Source organism: Ovis canadensis, chromosome 2 (assembly GCF_042477335.2).
Source record: "Ovis canadensis isolate MfBH-ARS-UI-01 breed Bighorn chromosome 2, ARS-UI_OviCan_v2, whole genome shotgun sequence".
In the NCBI taxonomy this organism is placed as follows: Eukaryota; Metazoa; Chordata; class Mammalia; order Artiodactyla; family Bovidae; genus Ovis; species Ovis canadensis.
In genome coordinates, this window is record NC_091246.1 from 37651397 (window position 1) to 37669381 (window position 17985).

General features: G+C 37.1%; 1 protein-coding gene across 1 annotated transcript in view; it reads right to left on the bottom strand.

The window, feature by feature from the left end:
- Window positions 1-17985, bottom strand: part of UBE2R2 (ubiquitin conjugating enzyme E2 R2) — a 101040-nt gene that overhangs the window by 10581 nt on the left and 72474 nt on the right. The window contains exons 2-3 of the mRNA XM_069575891.1: window positions 14993-15079; window positions 5262-5359 (exon numbers count right to left, since the gene is read on the bottom strand). Coding sequence (XP_069431992.1) covers window positions 5262-5359; window positions 14993-15079 — 185 coding nt within the window. The remainder of the gene's footprint in view (window positions 1-5261; window positions 5360-14992; window positions 15080-17985) is intronic.

Consider the following 17985-nt stretch of genomic DNA (forward strand, 5'->3'; position numbering starts at 1 on the left):
GATAACAGCCATTCAGCAGTCAAGACCCTACAACAGGCTGAAATGAACCTTTTGCCGCTTCCACTGCCTTAAACTCGATATGGAGCTTAGAATCCTGAGGCAGACAAGTGCTAGATAATTTAGCAACAAGCAGCTATCAACAATAACCTTTGGTACCTCATATCTTGCCTCTTGATATTTCAGTGCCATAAATAACCTATGAGAAATACATACAATTTACTACCTTAAAACAAATAACACACTGACAAATGTGGTGTGTTTCACATTAGGTAGTGCTTTTCTGACTTTTCAGAGTTCTGGGCATCACCAGGAGTTCCAGATGAGGTTCCACAAGTCATACAAAACACCATGCCCTCTCTAGAAATACACAAACACCAAAACTCTCCCATTACTTGCCCACTCCAAGATCAATACACTGAAGAATCATCCAATAGTTACATGGAATGAAGAAACAAAAAGGTCCGAGAAGTTCACTAATGACTTCCAATGCAAATACCTTTTGGGTAACGATCAAGGGGACAATCTGAAGATAACTAAGTTCTGGCTGTAAAGATTCTAAATAAGAAAGCATAAAGGCAAGGAAAGCAATCTCTTGATGTGAAGTCCAGGTGCTTCTCAACTGGGGCTCAGGTTACCTCAGGGTCCAGAGAGAAAAAATACTGATGCTGGTACCCAAAGTAGTTAAGGTAGTTTTAGAGTGCAGAGTAATACGAAAGGAGTTCCTTGCTCCCAAAGGACTGGATTAAATGAGAAACAGGCCTTTCTCTTCTTTCTTTAGGCCATGCTGTGTGGTTTGCAGGATCTTAGTTCCCTGACCAGGGATTGAACCCTGCTAAGGCAGTGAAGCGCTAAGTCCTAACCAGTGGACCACCAGGGAACTCTCCAAACAGGCCTTTCTTTTAAGGGGAAAAAAAATTATAATATTTTAAGCTGAGACAAGGCAAATACAGTCTTTGTATATTTGCACAGTAGTAAAGGCAAAAAATTTGAATTGCTATGGGCAATGGTAATAGGTTTTCCATCTAGGCAGCACATGAATACAAAGAAAAATCTTGTTTTGGGCTTTGCATCTGAAGAATGGGAAGGCTTCAGATTCTATGCTGTAGTTTTAATCCCCAGTACTTCAAACTATATATGGAGCAGAGTCTCTAGAGAGGTAATCAAGTAAAAATAAGGTCCTCAGAACAGGTCTTAATCCAATATGACTAATGTCCTTATAAGAAGGGGCAATTAGGACACAGATATGAACAGAGGGAAGACCATGTGGAGATAAACTGAGGACAGAGGCCTCAGAAGAAACCAACCTTGCCAACACCTTCAGTTCAGTTCAGTCTTTCAGTCGTGTATGACTCTGCGACCCCATGAATTGCAGCACGCCAGGCCTCCCTGTCCATCACCAATTCCCCGAGTTCACTCAAACTCACGTCCATCGAGTTGGTGATGCCATCCAGCCATCTCATCCTCTGTTGTCCCCTTCTCCTCCTGCCCACAATCCCTCCCAGCATCAGAGTCTTTTCCAATGAGTCAATTCTTCGCATGAGGTGGCCAAAGCACTGGAGTTTCAGCTTTAGCATCAATCCTTCCAAAGAACACCCAGGGCTGATCTCCTTCAGAATGGACTGGTTGGATTTCCTTGCGCTCCAAGGGACTCTCAAGAGTCTTCTCCAACACCACAGTTCAAAAGCATCAATTCTTCGGCGCTCAGCTTTCTTCACAGTCCAACTCTCACATCCATACATGACCACTGGAAAAACCATAACCTTGACTAGACAGACCTTTGTTGGCAAAGTAATGTCTTTGCTTTTGAATATGCTATCTAGGTTGGCCATAACTTTCCTCCCAAGGAGTAAGTGTCTTTTAATTTCATGGCTGCAATCACCATCTGCAGTGATTTTGGAGCCCAAAAAAATAAAGTCTGACACTGTTTCCCCATCTCTTTCCCATGAAGTGATGGGACCGGATGCCATGATCTTTGTTTTCTGAATGTTGAGCTTTAAGCCAACTTTTTCACTCTCCTCTTTCACTTTCATCAAGAGGCTTTTTAGTTCCTCTTCACTTTCTGCCATAAGGGTGGTGCATGTCCAAAAGTGTGAAAAAATAAATATCTACTGTTAAAGCCACACTCAAACAAAAAGAGAAAGAGAGAAGGCTTGCTTTCTCAAAGAGTGGGTGGGGTCGTATGGGAAGCATCGGATTCAACATTCAACCTCCAAAAGCAAGAATCACTAACACCTCAGAACTCCTTCTTCTAGTCTAGGGTTAATGCTAGCCCTGAAAAACAAGCACCAAAATCACTTAAACAACTCCTCTGCAGTTTTGGTCCAATTTTTCAACAAATCTTCCCCAATATTTAAATCCTTTTCTTGAAAGAGATGAGAAACAGGGTAGCCAAACTTTTCCACAGCAACCACAGAGTAATGCCAATAATATCCTCAAGGAAAGAAAGCATGATCCTGAAATCTTACATTCTAGTCAAAATCTGTCATTTGAAATATAATGGCAAATACACTAGTATACACTAATAAACACATATACACAGCACATAATATTTTGCATGTGTGAGAATTCAGGGAATGAAATACGGCTCCTAGGAGCAATCCCTTGAGAAATTACTAATGAACAAATTTCAGCCAATTAATAGACCAAAGGAAGTAAAATAATAAGCAGCAAATAGTGACTTGATCTAACAACAGGAATAAGAATTTTAAAAACTGGGATTATGTCACATTATAGTACAGATCGTAAGTTTTATAACCCTGACAATGCAGAAACAATAATACTTAAAAGCTAGAGGGGGAAGGGGGAAGCAGAAGATTTCCTTTTCTTTTATATCCAAGTGTCAGTGTATTATTTGATGCTGAAAACTCAAGCCACAAAGTATGTATGAGCTAAAGGTACAAATACTCAGCTAACAGTGGTATGATGCTTAGATACAAGGGGATGAGGCAGAAAAATACTAATTTTCCTAATGATCCTAAAAGATCCTGTGTAAAGCAATCGTCTTGAAACTAATATACATGTGACCCTGGAGATAATATAAAATATCACATCAGATCCTTCCAGCTTCCCTTTCCCTTCCCACAGGAAATGCGTATTTCCCAAACATCCCAGGTATTTTCATGGTGCTTTGCTTAGTGGGGATGAAACGTCAGAAGTGTAAGACAAAGAGAAATTTACAAATAGAGATGTTTTTCCTTCCTCATAAATAATTTTGTTAAAAGCATAGAGTGATTTTTTAAAGAGTATTTTGCTATTGGTGGAGTATAATAAACTCAGATATGTACAGATTGGGGCTGCTGGAATTACATCTTCACTAAAACAAACTCAGTAATTCCATCTCTGAATACTGTTGAGAAATGCTTCAAACCCAAGGGAGAATCCCATTAAAGCAAAGCAGAAAGTATAGGAAATGTGTCATGATTCTTTATTTCATAGACATAAACTTATGGCAAGTCTTAACACCTGATCTGAGAATTATTCATAGGCATGATGCTTGTCAAGGTGAGGTGTATCAACACATTTAGTTGAATTAAAAGGGAAGTCATTTTTTTCTGATTAAGAAAATATACTTGCAAGATGTGGTGAAGTCCAAAATATACCCATTTTTCCCAATCCTGTATACTGGATAGAACAAAGTACCTAAAAAGAATTGAGTAACTAGCATAATCAAAACTATCTCATCTGTCTTGAACAGTCTTTTAGGTATACTCATTACAGAGAGTGAGAAGCAAATACATAACTTGAAGAAACAGGTAAGAGAGGCCTGCATACATCAGGAAGCTTCAAATTCTTTGCTTTTGACAAAAATGGAGATTCTAATTGAATTACTAGATTCCAGATCATTAAAAAAGATTAACAAGTGGGAGAGCAGATTAATTTCCTATACAGAAGAACCTGAAAGATATCCCAGCCTCCTGGGGATATAGTTCCCCACTCCTTAGTGTGGGCTGCACCTACAACTTCCTTTATACAGAACAGAAAGTAGGAAATGAGGAGTTTTACAGTGGAGAAATCCTAAAAGCAAGTCTCAGCCAGGTGACGAATGTTACCAACAAGAGTGATAAGTCATGCTGACAGTATGTAACCTTGATATGACATGATAAAAATGTACTTTACCTTAATTTCTCCCAATACTCACAACTCCAGTAAAATAAGCAGAAAAAAACATCAAACAAAATCCCAGTTGGGGGACATTCTATAAAATACCCTTCAAAATTGTCAAGGTCATCAAAACCAAGGAAAAGTCGAAGAAACTGTTGCAGTTGTCTAAGAAGAAACATCTATTACACATAACGTGCTCTCTATAATGTGTAGGATCTTAGAGCAGAAAAAACGACATTAGGTAAAAATTAAGGAAACGTGAAAGAATATGGACTTTGATCAATCATAACGTACTAATACAAGTTCACTAATTGTAATACATGAACCATACTAATGTTAGATTTTAGTAACAAAGAAACCCGGCAGGTGTGGGGAACATGGGTACTATCTGTACTTCATAATTTTTCTGATAATCTAAAATCATTATAAGTTTTTTGAAGTTATTTTAAAAGAAACACACTGATGACAAAACTAAAGTAAGAATACCCAGTCAACCTTCTGGGATAGTTATAATAAGAAACATGGAAAATAACAAGTGCTAACAAAGATCTGGAGAAATTTGAATTCTCTCACACTGCTGGTGGGAATGCACTAAAAATTTAGTGCAGGCATGTTGGAAAACATGGCAGTTCCTTGAAAAGTTAAACATTGAGTTATGACCCCACAATTCCATTTCCAGGAATAAGTCCAAGGAAATGAAAACATATGTGCACATAAAAACTTGCATGCAATGTTCACAGCGGCATTATTCATAATAGCCAATGAGTGGAAACAACTGAAATGTCCATCAACTGATGAATGGATTAAAAAAAAGTGTAAACACTTAGACTTTTCAGCAAAAAGTAGTAAGAGTCCTAGAACACAGAAGCAACCAATTCAAACACAGAAGTCATGAAATCTAAAGCAGCAGGGTGGAACTCAGATAATGCAAGAGGAAGAACTAAGAGAATAATTCTTCCAAAGTGAACACAGAAATGAGCAACATATGCATTATTAGCCCATAAATACAACTCTTCAAAATGATGCACGCATGCTACATAAAGCTCTAGCATAAAACAAAGCAATCATATATAGAAAGGATTCTTTTGTACTTGTTAAAAGATTATATCCAATGTTAAGAGCCAGCCAGAAACCAGATTATTCCTTATGTAATTCCTTACCTGACATTTTGAGTAGGATTCCACCTTTCAGAGGGCAGTTCTCCACTCTGTGGGTCATCTACAGGTGGATGAAGAATTGAAATGCATACATCTCCATTCTACAAGACACAAATAACACATTCAGTAAATACTCAAAAGTATAATATAAAAAAAAATTCTGCTGAAATTCCTTTTATTCCTAGGAAACTTGCTTTCTTACCGCTGGGGAGTAAACTGCTTTTTCTTCATGTTTAGATCCAATGATAGAGAAGAATTAAGCATTTTTATATTATAAATATTCATTTTGACCAACCTCCAAAATACTTTTCTTACTTTTGCCTAAAATCTGCCTAGAGACAGCATATATGACAAACCTACAGCAAACACCACCTCACTGGTGAAGAACTAAAAGCATTTCCTCTAAGATCAGAAACAAGACAAGAATGTTCACTTTTGCCACTATTATTCAATTTGGAAGCAATTAGAAAAGAAAAATAAATAAATAAAAGGAATCCAAATTGGAAAAGAAGTAAAACTGTCACTGTTTGCAAATGACATGATACTCTATATAGAAAATCCTAAAGATGCCACCAGAAAACTACTAGAGCTAATCAATGAATTTGGTAAAGTTGCAGGATGTAAAATTAATGCACAGAAATCTCTTGCATTCCTATAACACTAACAATGAAAGACCAGAAAGAGAAATTAAGAAAACAACTCCATTTACCATCGCAACAAAACAGAGTAAAATAAGTAGAAATAAACCTACCCAAGGAGGCAAAAGACCCGTCCTCAGAAAACAAGAAGACACTGAAGATAGAAATCAAAGACAACACAAACAAATGGAAAGACATACCATGTTCTTGGATCGGAAGAATCAATCCTGTGAAAACGATTATACTACCCTAAAGCAATTTACAAACTCAATGTAATCCCTATCAAATTACCAATGCATTTGTCACAGAATTAGAACAAAAACTTTATAATTTGTATAGAAACAAAATAGATCCCAAATAGCCAAAGCAATTTTGAGAAAGAAAAGCAAAGTTGTAGGAATCAGGCTCCCTGATTTCAGACTATACTACAAGGTTACAGTAATCAAGACAGTATGGTACTGGCACAAAAATAGACCTATAGATCAATGAACAGGAGAGAAAGCCCAGAGATAAACCCACGTACCTATGGTCACGGTCATGTAATCTATGACAAAGGAGATAAGAATATACAACAGAGAAAAGACAGTCTTTTTGGTAAGTGCTGCTGGAAAAACTGGATAGCTACATGTAAAAGAATGTAATTAGAACACTAACACCATTCACAAAAATAAACTCAAAATGGATTATAGACCTAAATGTAAGATGGTACACTATAAAACTCTTAAAGGAAAACATAGGAAGAACACTCTTTGATACAAATCACAGGAAGATTTTTTTGTATCTACTCCCTAGAATAATGAAACAAAAATTAAACAAATCTAATTAAACTTAAAAGCTTTCACAGAGCAAAGGAAACCATAAACAAGATGAAAAGACAAGGTTCAGAATGGGAGAAAATATTTGCAAACAAAGCAACTGACAAGGGATTACTCCAGAACATACAAACAGCTCACGTAGCTCAATATTAAAAGAAAAACAAACCCTAAACAACCCAATCAAAAAAATGGGCAGAAGACCTAAATAGACATTTCTCTCAAAATGACATACAAATGGCCAAGAGGCACATGGAAAGATGCTCAACATCACTAATTATTAGAGAAATGCAGATCAAAACTGCAATGAGGTATCACTTCACACCAGTCAGAACAACTATCATCAAAAAATCTACAAACAATAAATGCTAAAGAGGGTGGGGAGAAAAAGGGAACACTTTTGCACTATTGGTAGGAATGTAAATTGATACAGCTGCTATAGAGAAAAGTATGGAGGTTCCTTAAAAAAAACTGAAAATAGAACTACCATTCGACCCAGCAACCCCACTACTGGGCAAATACCCTGAGAACACCATAATTCAAAAAGACACAGGCACCCCAATGTTCACTGCAGCACACTATTTACAATAGTCACAACATACCAGCAAACTAGATGTCCATCAACAGATAAATGGATTAAAAAAGATGTGGGAGATATATATATATATATATATATATATATATATATATATATAAAAGAGGCTCAGTGGTAAAGAATCCACCTGCCAATGTAGGAAACACAGGTTTGATCCCTGGGTTGGGAAAGGGAAATGGCAACCCACTCCAGTATTCTTGCCTGAAAAACCCCACAGACAGAGGAGTCTGGTGGGTCCATGAGGTTGCGAGAGTCAGACACGACTTAGTGACTAAACACCACCACCACATATATATACACAATGGAATATTATTTGGTCATAAAAAAGAATGAAATTGGGTCATTTGTAGAGATGTGGATGGATTTAGAGACTGTCACAAAGAATGAAGTCAGAGAAAAATACCATATATTAACGCATATATGTGGAATGTAGAAAAATTGTACATATTTGCAGGGCAGGAACAGAGACAGATGAAGAAAATGGATGTGTGAACATGGGTGGGGGAAGGGAGGAATGAATTGAGACATTGGAACTGACATAGATACCCTACCATGTGTAAAATAGATCACTAGTGGGAACCTGATGTATAGTGCAGGAAGCTTAGCTGGGTGCTCCATGGTGACCTGGATGGGTGGGATGGGGGTAGAGGGTGTGGTAAAAGGAAGGGAGGTCCAAGAGGGAGGGAATACATGTTTATATATAGCTGATTCACTTCACTGTACAGCAGAAATTAACGCAATGTTGTTAAGCAAATATACCCCAATTTTTTAAAAAGAAAATCTGCCTATAACCTGTCTACAGAGAAGCTATAATCACCTTTAATATCAATGACTGGCTTCAATAAGTATGGCTTATATAAACTGATACATGCCTCCTAACAATTATATATAACTCCCTTGGTATATGGATAGAAGAACTCACCACTATGTATAATATTCTAGTTCATAAATTTAAATTATAGGATCTAATTCACAAGTGCTAAGTTAAAACACAGATGGACTCTCTCATATGCAATAGAGACTGTTAACAGAAAAGACTGAGAAAGATGTAGTAGCCTATTGGTTTAAAATAAAAGATTCAAATGTTTAAAAAGAGAGGTATAATCATATAAAGTAGAATAAATCTTATATATAAACCTGAATTTATATACATGTACACACACACCCAGATAAAAGAACATTTTAAAAAGGAAAATAAAATTTTAATAACATCAATGTAAAACACTATATTCCAAAACTTTGTATTAATGTTAGAGAACATGAAAAAGTTAAAAAAAAACAAAACAACACTATGGAAACGAGGAGAGAGAAACTAGATATATTTGGAGAGGACACCTAGGAGGTGCTTTGGAAGAAAAATGAAAGGCTTAAAGGTTGAAGAAGCTTAAATAATGATTTCAATTTTAATAACCTAAAGGAAATTTAGACATGAGATTGCCTGAAAAAATAAACCAACATCAGAAATATGTTTGGGTAGTTATATTTATTTTGTACTATTATACCAATTACCACAAAATTGGCTGAAAACAACACAAATTTATTATTTTACAGTCTTGTAGGTCTAAGTTTGACACTGCTCTCCACAGGGTTAAAGTCAACTGTGTGGGTAGCAACACATTCCTTACTGGAGGCTCCAGGAAAGAATCCCTTTCGTTGCCCTTTCTGGCTTCTAAAGGCCACCCACATTCTTTTGTTCTTGGCCCTCTTCCTCTAATCCTCAAAGGAAGCAATGCTGCATTTTTGGAGCCTTTCTTCTAAAGTCACATCTCCTTCTCACTCTGATTCTCTTCCTACCCTACCTCTTCCACTTTAAGGCAGTGGTCCCCAACTTTTTTGATGCCTGGGACTGGTTTGGCGGAAGACAATTTTCCACGACCAGGGGTGGGGAAAACGTCCCTGGTGGTTCAAACGGTAAAGCGTCTGCCTACAATGCGGGAGACCAGGGTTCAATCCCTGGGTCGGAAAGATCTCCTAGAGAAGGGAATGGCAACCCACTCCATATTCTTGCTGCCATCCCCACCCCCCACCAAAAAAGGGGCTCAAAGAAATATTTAGACTTCCCTGGTGGCTCAGATGGTAAAGTATCTGCCTACAATGCAAGAGACCTGGGTTTAATCCCTGGGTTGGGAAGATATCCTGGAGAAGGAAATGGCAACCCTCTCCAGTATTCTTGCCTGGAAAATCCCATGGACAGAGGATCCTGGCAGGCTAAAGTCCATGGGGTTGCAAAGAGTTGGACATGACTGCTGCTGCTGCTGCTAAGTCGCTTCAGTTGCGTCCAAATCTGTGCGACCCCATAGACAGCAGACCACCAGGCTCCTCCGTCCCTGGGATTCTCCAGGCAAGAACACTGGAGTGGGTTGCCATTTCCTTCTCCAATGCATGAAAGTGAAAAGTGAAAGTGAAGTCGCTCAGTCGTGTCCGATTCTTCGAGACCCCATGGACTGCAGCCCACCCGGCTCCTCTGTCCATGGGATTTTCCAGGCAAGGGTACTGGAGTGGGGTGCCATTGCCTTCTCCGAGGACATGACTGAGTGACTTCAATTTCAAAGGGGTGGGGGTGAGGGGTGATTTTGGAATGATTCAAGCACAGTAGGGTTTGCACTCCTATGAGAATCTAATACTCAGGCAATAATGTGAGCAATGGGGAGCAGCTGTAAATACAGATGAGGCTTGGCTTGCTCGCCCATCACATGGGGGCTTGCTCACCCACCTCATTCTCTGTGGCCTGGTTCCTAAAAGGCCTAGGGATTGGGGACCCCCTACTCTAATGGGGACCACCTAGATTGTCCAAAATAATCTCAGTTCAAGGTCACCTGATAAGCAAGCCTAATTCTTCTTAACATGTGAAGGTACATATCGCAGATTCCAGGGATTACAATGCAGATATCTCTGTGGAAGCATTATTCTACCTACCACAGGAGTGAAGAACACAGTTTGAATGAAAAATAGAACAAACAGAGGAGTATGTTACTTTGTTCACAGTTTAGTGTGTGTGTTAAGTAAAATTTCTGAGTAGTGAAATGATGTAAACAGATACGTATGCAGAAATGACATATCAAAAGATGGGCATATCTGAAGGAGGGCATGGCAACTCACTCCAGTATTCTTGCCTGAAAAATCTCATGGACAGAGAAGCCTGGCGGGCTACAGTCCATGGGGTTGCAAGAGTCGGACACAACTAAGTGACTAAACAACAGCAGCAATTTTACAACAACCCTAAATGAGCAACAGCAGGATGGACAATTCCAGCAAAAGTCTCATCATCAGTGAATTCAATGAAGACGTCAGCAGTTGTATTTGTCTTTTGAGCCCAGATCACTGGAAGAGAGCAATCAGTTTCACCTGCTGGATTTAACTTGGAATAAAAACATGGTTAAGAATAAAGAAAATGCCCTTGTTTCCATTAAAAAAAAAAAAAAAAAAAGATGGGCATCTCAACTGATTCAGGCAAAGCACTCGACAAGACCCAACACTTACTCATAATAAAAACACTCAGAAAACCATACTTTCCAGCTATCTTAAAAGTGTAAATGGGAGTTATATTAAGAAGATAAATAAATTTGAGACCAAAAAACCAACCCACAGCTAGCATCCTCAATGGTGAAAACTTTCCTGAGATCAGAAATAAGACAAAGGGCACCCACTTTTACCATTGCTATTTACAATGTACTGGAAGTAGTAGCCAGAGGAATTAAGAAAAATTCTGAAAGTGTACAAATTGAAAAGGAAGAAGTAAATCCATTTTTATTGTAAAAGTCAAAGAAAATCCCAAAGAACTCACAAGAAAACTACTAGAGAGAATCAATTCAACAAAGTTGTAGGATATAAGATCAACCCTCAAGTCAGTTCATTTTGGGATTTTTGAAATTCCAGTGGAGGCATCTCTGGAGGAGGGCATGGCAACCCACTCCAGTATTCTTGCCTGAAAAATCCCATGGACAAAGGTTAGAACTCTGTGCTTTCACTGCCCAGGACCTAGGTTCAATCTCTGGTAAGGGAACTAAGATCTCACAAGCCATGTGGCATGGCAAAAATAAATAAAACAGATTCAATCCAATCCCAATCAAAACCCTAGCTTCCCTTTTTGTAGAAACTGACAAACCGCCCATAAAATTTATAAGGAAATTTAAGGGACTCACAAAAGCCAAAACAATCTTGGAAAATAATAAAGTTGAAGGATTCATACTTCCTGATTTCAAAACTTACTATAGAGCTACAGAGAATAAGACAGTTTAGGACTGGCATGACAGATATATAGATCAAGGCAACAGAACTGAGAGTCTACACAGATTCATACAACATGGCCAATTGATTTCTGATAAGATGGTAAGTTCATCCAATGGGGAAAGAACAGTCTCTTTAGCAAATGATGCTGGGACTGGATTTCCAAAGGAATGAGGTTGAACTCCTACCTCATACCATATACAAAATTAACTCAAAATGGAACAAAGATCCAAGAGCCTAAATCATAAAGTCTTTTTATAACAGTGTGTCTGTGTCTGTCTGTATGTGTGTTTAAAATCCTCATGACTTTGGATTTAGCAATGGACTTTTAGGTATGACACCAAAACCATGCATAAACAAGATAAACTAGACCTCTCCATCAAAATTCAGCACTTTTGTGCAAAGGACATTATCAAAGAAAATGGGAAAAAAACAATCGATACGTATGAGAGGAAATATCTGCAGGTTATAGGGAAGTGACAAGGGTTTGATCCCCGGGCCAGGAAAATTCCACATGCTGTGAAGCAACTAAGCCCATAAGCCACAAACTATGGAGCCAGTGCACTAGGGCCTGCAAGCAACAACTACTGAAGCTCAAGGAGAAGCCACTCCAAGGAGGAGCCTGCGCATCACAACAAAAAGTAGCCACTGCCTGTTGCAAAGAGAGAAAGCCCATGTGCAACAACAAAGACTCACCATAGCCAAAAATAAATAAATCTTAGAAAAAAAAAAAAGGAGGGGGGAGGGAGAAGTTCTAAGCTTTGAGAAAGGCAGTTCTGAGATGTAAAATGAAAACAAATACAAAGAGCAGTGAGATTTTTGAGTTGCCATAGCTGTGAAGTTCATACTGAAGAGTTTGTGTACAAAAACTTCATTTGAATACATGATTTGTGAAGCAAATGGGCTTGTCTGGTTATCTACTTCTGAACACACACAACACATGTAACCAGGCAAACTGTTACTGAGATCACTTAACATATAAAGTAAAAAGGAGTCAACTGTGTAGCATGGTCATTGATGACAAGTTCATATTAAATTTCTTTTGTTCTCTAAGTTTCCCCTTGGTATTTATAAATTTCACAAATATGGCAATGATAAATGTTCAAATTGGTAACACAGCAGTTTATTTATAACTTTGGGGGCTACAGTAATATCTGTGAATGTATTTAACACAACTATACCAAAGCTCTAGTTTTTAAAAACTTGATGAACTATTTTCTACCCAAAATAGTCCTTACAATATTTTTAATGCTCACAAAGTTAATACACAAAAAACTCATCAATTCATATATTTTAGCATTTGAGTAGGCTTTTGCTTTAGTATTATTTTGTTGCTATTGATATTGTTGTCACTGTTCCCCCATTTCAATCCCAGTTCTATTAAAAATAATTCTGTAGTAAACAATTTGGTGACTAGAGACACTGAGGTCCGTTGTGTTTCTAGGTGACAACATAGATGGATGAGTAGAGAGCAATTTCCAAGAATATCCCATCCCTTTGGCTAAGAACCATGAGCCCTAATGTCTAAAATCACAAATACATACTTGGGCCCCCAAGTTCAATTCTCATACCATTTCCAGAATGTAGCAAAGTAAACTAACAAATGTGAGGAAAGTCTCTTGTGACTCATTTGATTGCATTAAATTTAATGCTTAACTATGACTTAACACTTGTTTACAAACAACTTATAGGGCATGGTAAACAACTGCATATCCGTAAGATATGCATATATTATTTTACTGCTAGAATTTTTATGAATATGAAAAATATTTCTATAAATAATGATCCAATGCTAAATCTTAAGAGACAGAACTAGGTTGCCTACCTAAGTGGTGAAAAAGCAATGGAAAGGGGACTGTATCTACCTACATTTTCTTCTGGAAAAGCTTTGGTTCCTTTATCATGCTTTTTCTTCTTTTTTGACAAAAGTTTGAGAATTAGATAAATGAGATGGAAACAGGCAAGTGTGTGGCTCTAACGTGAATGCATTCTCAGTGGCAAGACAAGGTATATATTTGTTATATAGAACAGTATAACACATTCAATGTTGTTTTCACTTCTCTTTTATTATCTAAAACCTATATATACCACCTAGTTTTGAAGGCAAGAATTTGTGATTATTAAATGGAGACAGACACAAAAATATTTCGGTATTAACTGAACTCAGTTTTAACTTATGAAACAGTGAAATATTTCTATAGTCTCTCTCCTACAACAGGATAACTTTGTTATACAGAACGGTATAACACATTCAGTGTTGTTTGTATTATGGTTATGTCAAATACTAAAGATACTAAAGAAAACAATATTCTGGGAGCTTATTTCTGGAAATGTTACAATGTATCACCTTTTGAGCACTCTTTGTCCCGTTTTAAGAAAAGAAAAATGAAGATAATGACTTACAGAAAAAAGCAGATTGTGAAAAACAATAATGCTGCTCCAAGGTGTTCTTTATATAGACTGAGATCTGTTCAGCACTATAGAATAAGTAAAGGCCTTGTAGCTCTATTTCTGGAGCACAGGAGCTTGCCAATATACATGGTGACCAAAAAAAAACCCCAAAAATTATACTACTAAAGTCGCAAATTTAGAAAAACAAATTTAATGCTTGGGCCTCAGTTACAACTTCAGATTCCTACTGTAATGAAACAGACTACAGAATGGTAAAGGAGTAGACTCAAAGGATTTATCAGTAGGCCTTGACATATACCCCAAGAAACATAAGGAATCATTTCAGGATCCTTAAAACTTAGCACAAAGCTAAGTACATTTCATCAAAAAAGCTAGAAATTGTTTTCCCAGGCATGTGCACTTATCCAACAGAAGACCCTAACCCTGAATTTCTTTCAGAAGAGACTCTCAGCCAGTATGCAGCAACTCCTTAAAGACCAGTACAAATGATTCCCACTCCCTTCACCACAAGCTGAATCTCTGATCAAAGTGCCAAATTGTGAAGCTAGAGTCTGTGAAGCTAGGGAACAGGTACACAAATAAATTTGTATAACTTTATTAAATTTTTAAAAATGTAAATGCTAACACATATGAATTATAATCTTAGCAATGAGCAGCAAAGTTTTAAAGTCTCAATCTTAAATTAACCGTAATATGGAACAGTGTGTGCTCAGTCATGTCCAACTCTTTGCGACCCCATGGACAGTAGACCGGCAGGTTCCTCTGTCCATGGAATTCTCCAGGCAAGAATACTGGAGTGGATTGCCATTTCCTACTGCAGGGGAACTTCCCAACCCAGAGATCGAACTTGTGGCTCCTGAGTCCCCTGTACTGGCAGGAGGATTCTTTACCACTGAGTCACCTGGAAAGCCCTAACCATAATATACACTGGTATAATAAAAGCCACAAATAGTTCTTTGTCACCACAGTATACTGAGCTATGGAGGTTATTTTAAAGGACAGTGTCAAAAAATCAAATCTTCAAAGAAATTCATGATAGATATCTCTTACCTCATAAATGTTGGGGTGCCACATTTTGGTCAAGAATCTGAAGGTAGGTGGTGAATATGGGTAGTCAATAGGAAATTTAATATGCGCCTAAAAAGAAAAAAAAATGAAATGCTAATAAGTAAGACTACAGGTTACTTATGTGCCTAACAATTCACCCTAATATACTCCAGTGAAACTGAATATTTTTCTACACCATAAACTCTGGAGATTAAAACAGTTCATATGTATTTTGTTAGCCCCAATGCTAGGGTTATTAGCATGTTTTTACAACTCTCTCTTTATTTATTTATAAAAATTTATGTTAAATTGCCAATGTTCAACAGTTATATAATTTTTACCTGAATAAACATGAATGAAAAAGTTTAATATGTGTGTCACATTAATGGCTGCATTTCATATTAATAACAATTCATACAACCTTATGGTATAATGTAGAACAAAGATAATTTGTTTTACTTAACACCATTTAACTATCACCAAGGAGTAACAAATGCTATCATTTTGATAAGGCTCCTACCAGAGTTTTTCATGCTCAAGTATGCTTATCTCTTTACAAAGCTTATTTTCAATTACTGTATTTATACTGTTTCTTTCCAACTGTATTATATCATAAACATTTTCCTTTGTATGTATGATTGTCAGTATTTGCAAAATGTTTCCATCAAATGGATACATAGATGAACCATTAAAAAAAATCTATTTCCTTATTTTGGAACATATTGGTGGTTTTGCACTCTTTTGCTATTGTAAATACAGTTACAGTGAATGTCCTCAGCAGAATCCCACACTTCAAATATGAATAAATCCAAACAAAGTCTCATCTAACCGTACCAGTAAAAGGGAATGAGGACAGGAATGAAAGGACAAGCTGAGAGTAAAGCTGAGGATAGTAGTGAAAATGGGAGTTAGGATCCTCAAAAATTCTGTCTTCAATAAAAGCAATGAGAAAAATAGCAAAAATTGTAAGAATTAACTTCTTCAAAATCTAGAAAATCACGTGAGGCTTGTAGCAATTCAGGGAGGATTTACTCAAGGAAAATAGTTGAACTGGTTTTTATAGTAAACTTTGTGGTATTTTAACTTGCTCTAGTTAAAAGATCTCCAGGAGATCATCCCAATCCAGGGATCGAACCCAGGTCTCCTATATCACAGGTGGATTCTTTACCATCTGAGCCATCAGGGACTCAGCAGGTCAAACAGACTGAACAACTATTTTAATAGGAAAGGGTGGAATATGAAATGTCTGTATGGCTTTGAAAATCTCTGACCAATTTCTAACTAGAAGATCAGGCCAATGTATAAAGCCATGAATATGCCTCAGCTATGCACATGCTCAGAAAAGTCACAAGAGGTCATTAGATGGCCTTCAACTAGCACCTCTGGTGAACCTGAGATCTGCACAAGCAGGAAGTGAGAGCTAGGCTGAATTTGCAACTACCTAGCTGAATGTTAAAGGCATGCCCCCAAATGCACATAGAGCTCCTCTAAAATGCCCCCAAAGACACACAGAGCTCCTCTAAAATGCCCCCAAAGACACACAGAGCTCCTCTAAAATGCCCAGGAGGTTTGTTGATTCCAGGAAAACAATTGCATTTTATTTAATAAGGTAACCTTCTCCCCAATTACTGGGTGACCACTCAGCTAACCAAGTGAAGACTTTACTGGCCACACACAACCAAGAACACAGACGTTTCAGAATTAGGTCAGAAAAGTCATTAAGTAAGGAAGCAACCACAACAAACAAGAACAACCAAATTCCTGTTGCCACAATATATTATTTAAGCATCCAGTTTTCAACAAAATATTACAAAACATGAAAAGAAAGTATGGCACATACAAAGGGTAAAAACAGCAACCAACAGAAACTGGAAGGTCAGATATTTAATTTATTAGAAAAAGACTTTAGATCAGCTGTATTAAATATATTCCAAAGATTAAAAGAAACCATGGCTAAAGAAATAAGGAAATGTATATGGAAAATCTTTCAGCATATGAACATGAAGAAATTGTAAAAAATAAGCAAAAAAAAGCTTTGGAGGAAAAGAACCAAATATAAACCACAAAGCTGCAAAATACAGTAACTGAAATTTAAAAAATCTGCTAGATAGGCTGAACAGCAGATTTGATGAAACAGAAAAAAAGAATCAGTGAAACTGAAGAAAGCTCTGTTTAGATTAACCAGTCTGAGTTAAGAGAAATAGAAAGTAACGAACAGAGACCTATGGGACATCAGGTTATCAATATATATATATAAAGAGTCTCAGAAGAGGAAACAAAAGGGGCAAAAAGAGCATTTGATGAAATAATGGCCAAAAATTTGCCAAATTTGATTAAAACAATGACTCTAACAATCAAAAGCTCAACAAACTCCCAAGAGAAAAACTCAGAGATACACATCTATCTATCTATATATCATAATCAAACTGTTCACAACTAAAGAATGAATCTTGAAAGCAGCAAGAAAGAAACCATCCATCAAACAGAGGCTGTCTCACCAGAAACTAGGAACCCAGAAAGCAGTGGAATAACATTCAAAGTACAAAGAACAAAATCTGTCAATTGAAAATTCTATATCCAGCAAAACTATTCCTCAAAACTCAAATAGGCAAATTAAAACATTCCTAGGTAAACAAAAACTGAGAACTAGCAGATGATGACTAGCGGACCTCACCTGCAAGAAATACTAAAGGGAGTTTTTTAGGCTGAAAGGAAAGGACACTAACTACTATGTGAAACAAGATGAAGAAAGAGCACAAATAAATATATAGTACAAGTACAGGATAGATACAGAAGATATAATAAATGTTCTTTTTGTTTATAACTTTTTCCTCCCAATTTGAAAAACAGGGCTTCCTTGGTGGCTCAGTGGTAAAGAATCTGCCTGCCAATGCAGGAGACATGAGTTTGATCCCTTATCTGAGAAGCATGATCAAATCACATGATCAAACACAGCATGAAGAAATTAAGTCCATATGCCACAACTATTGAGCCTG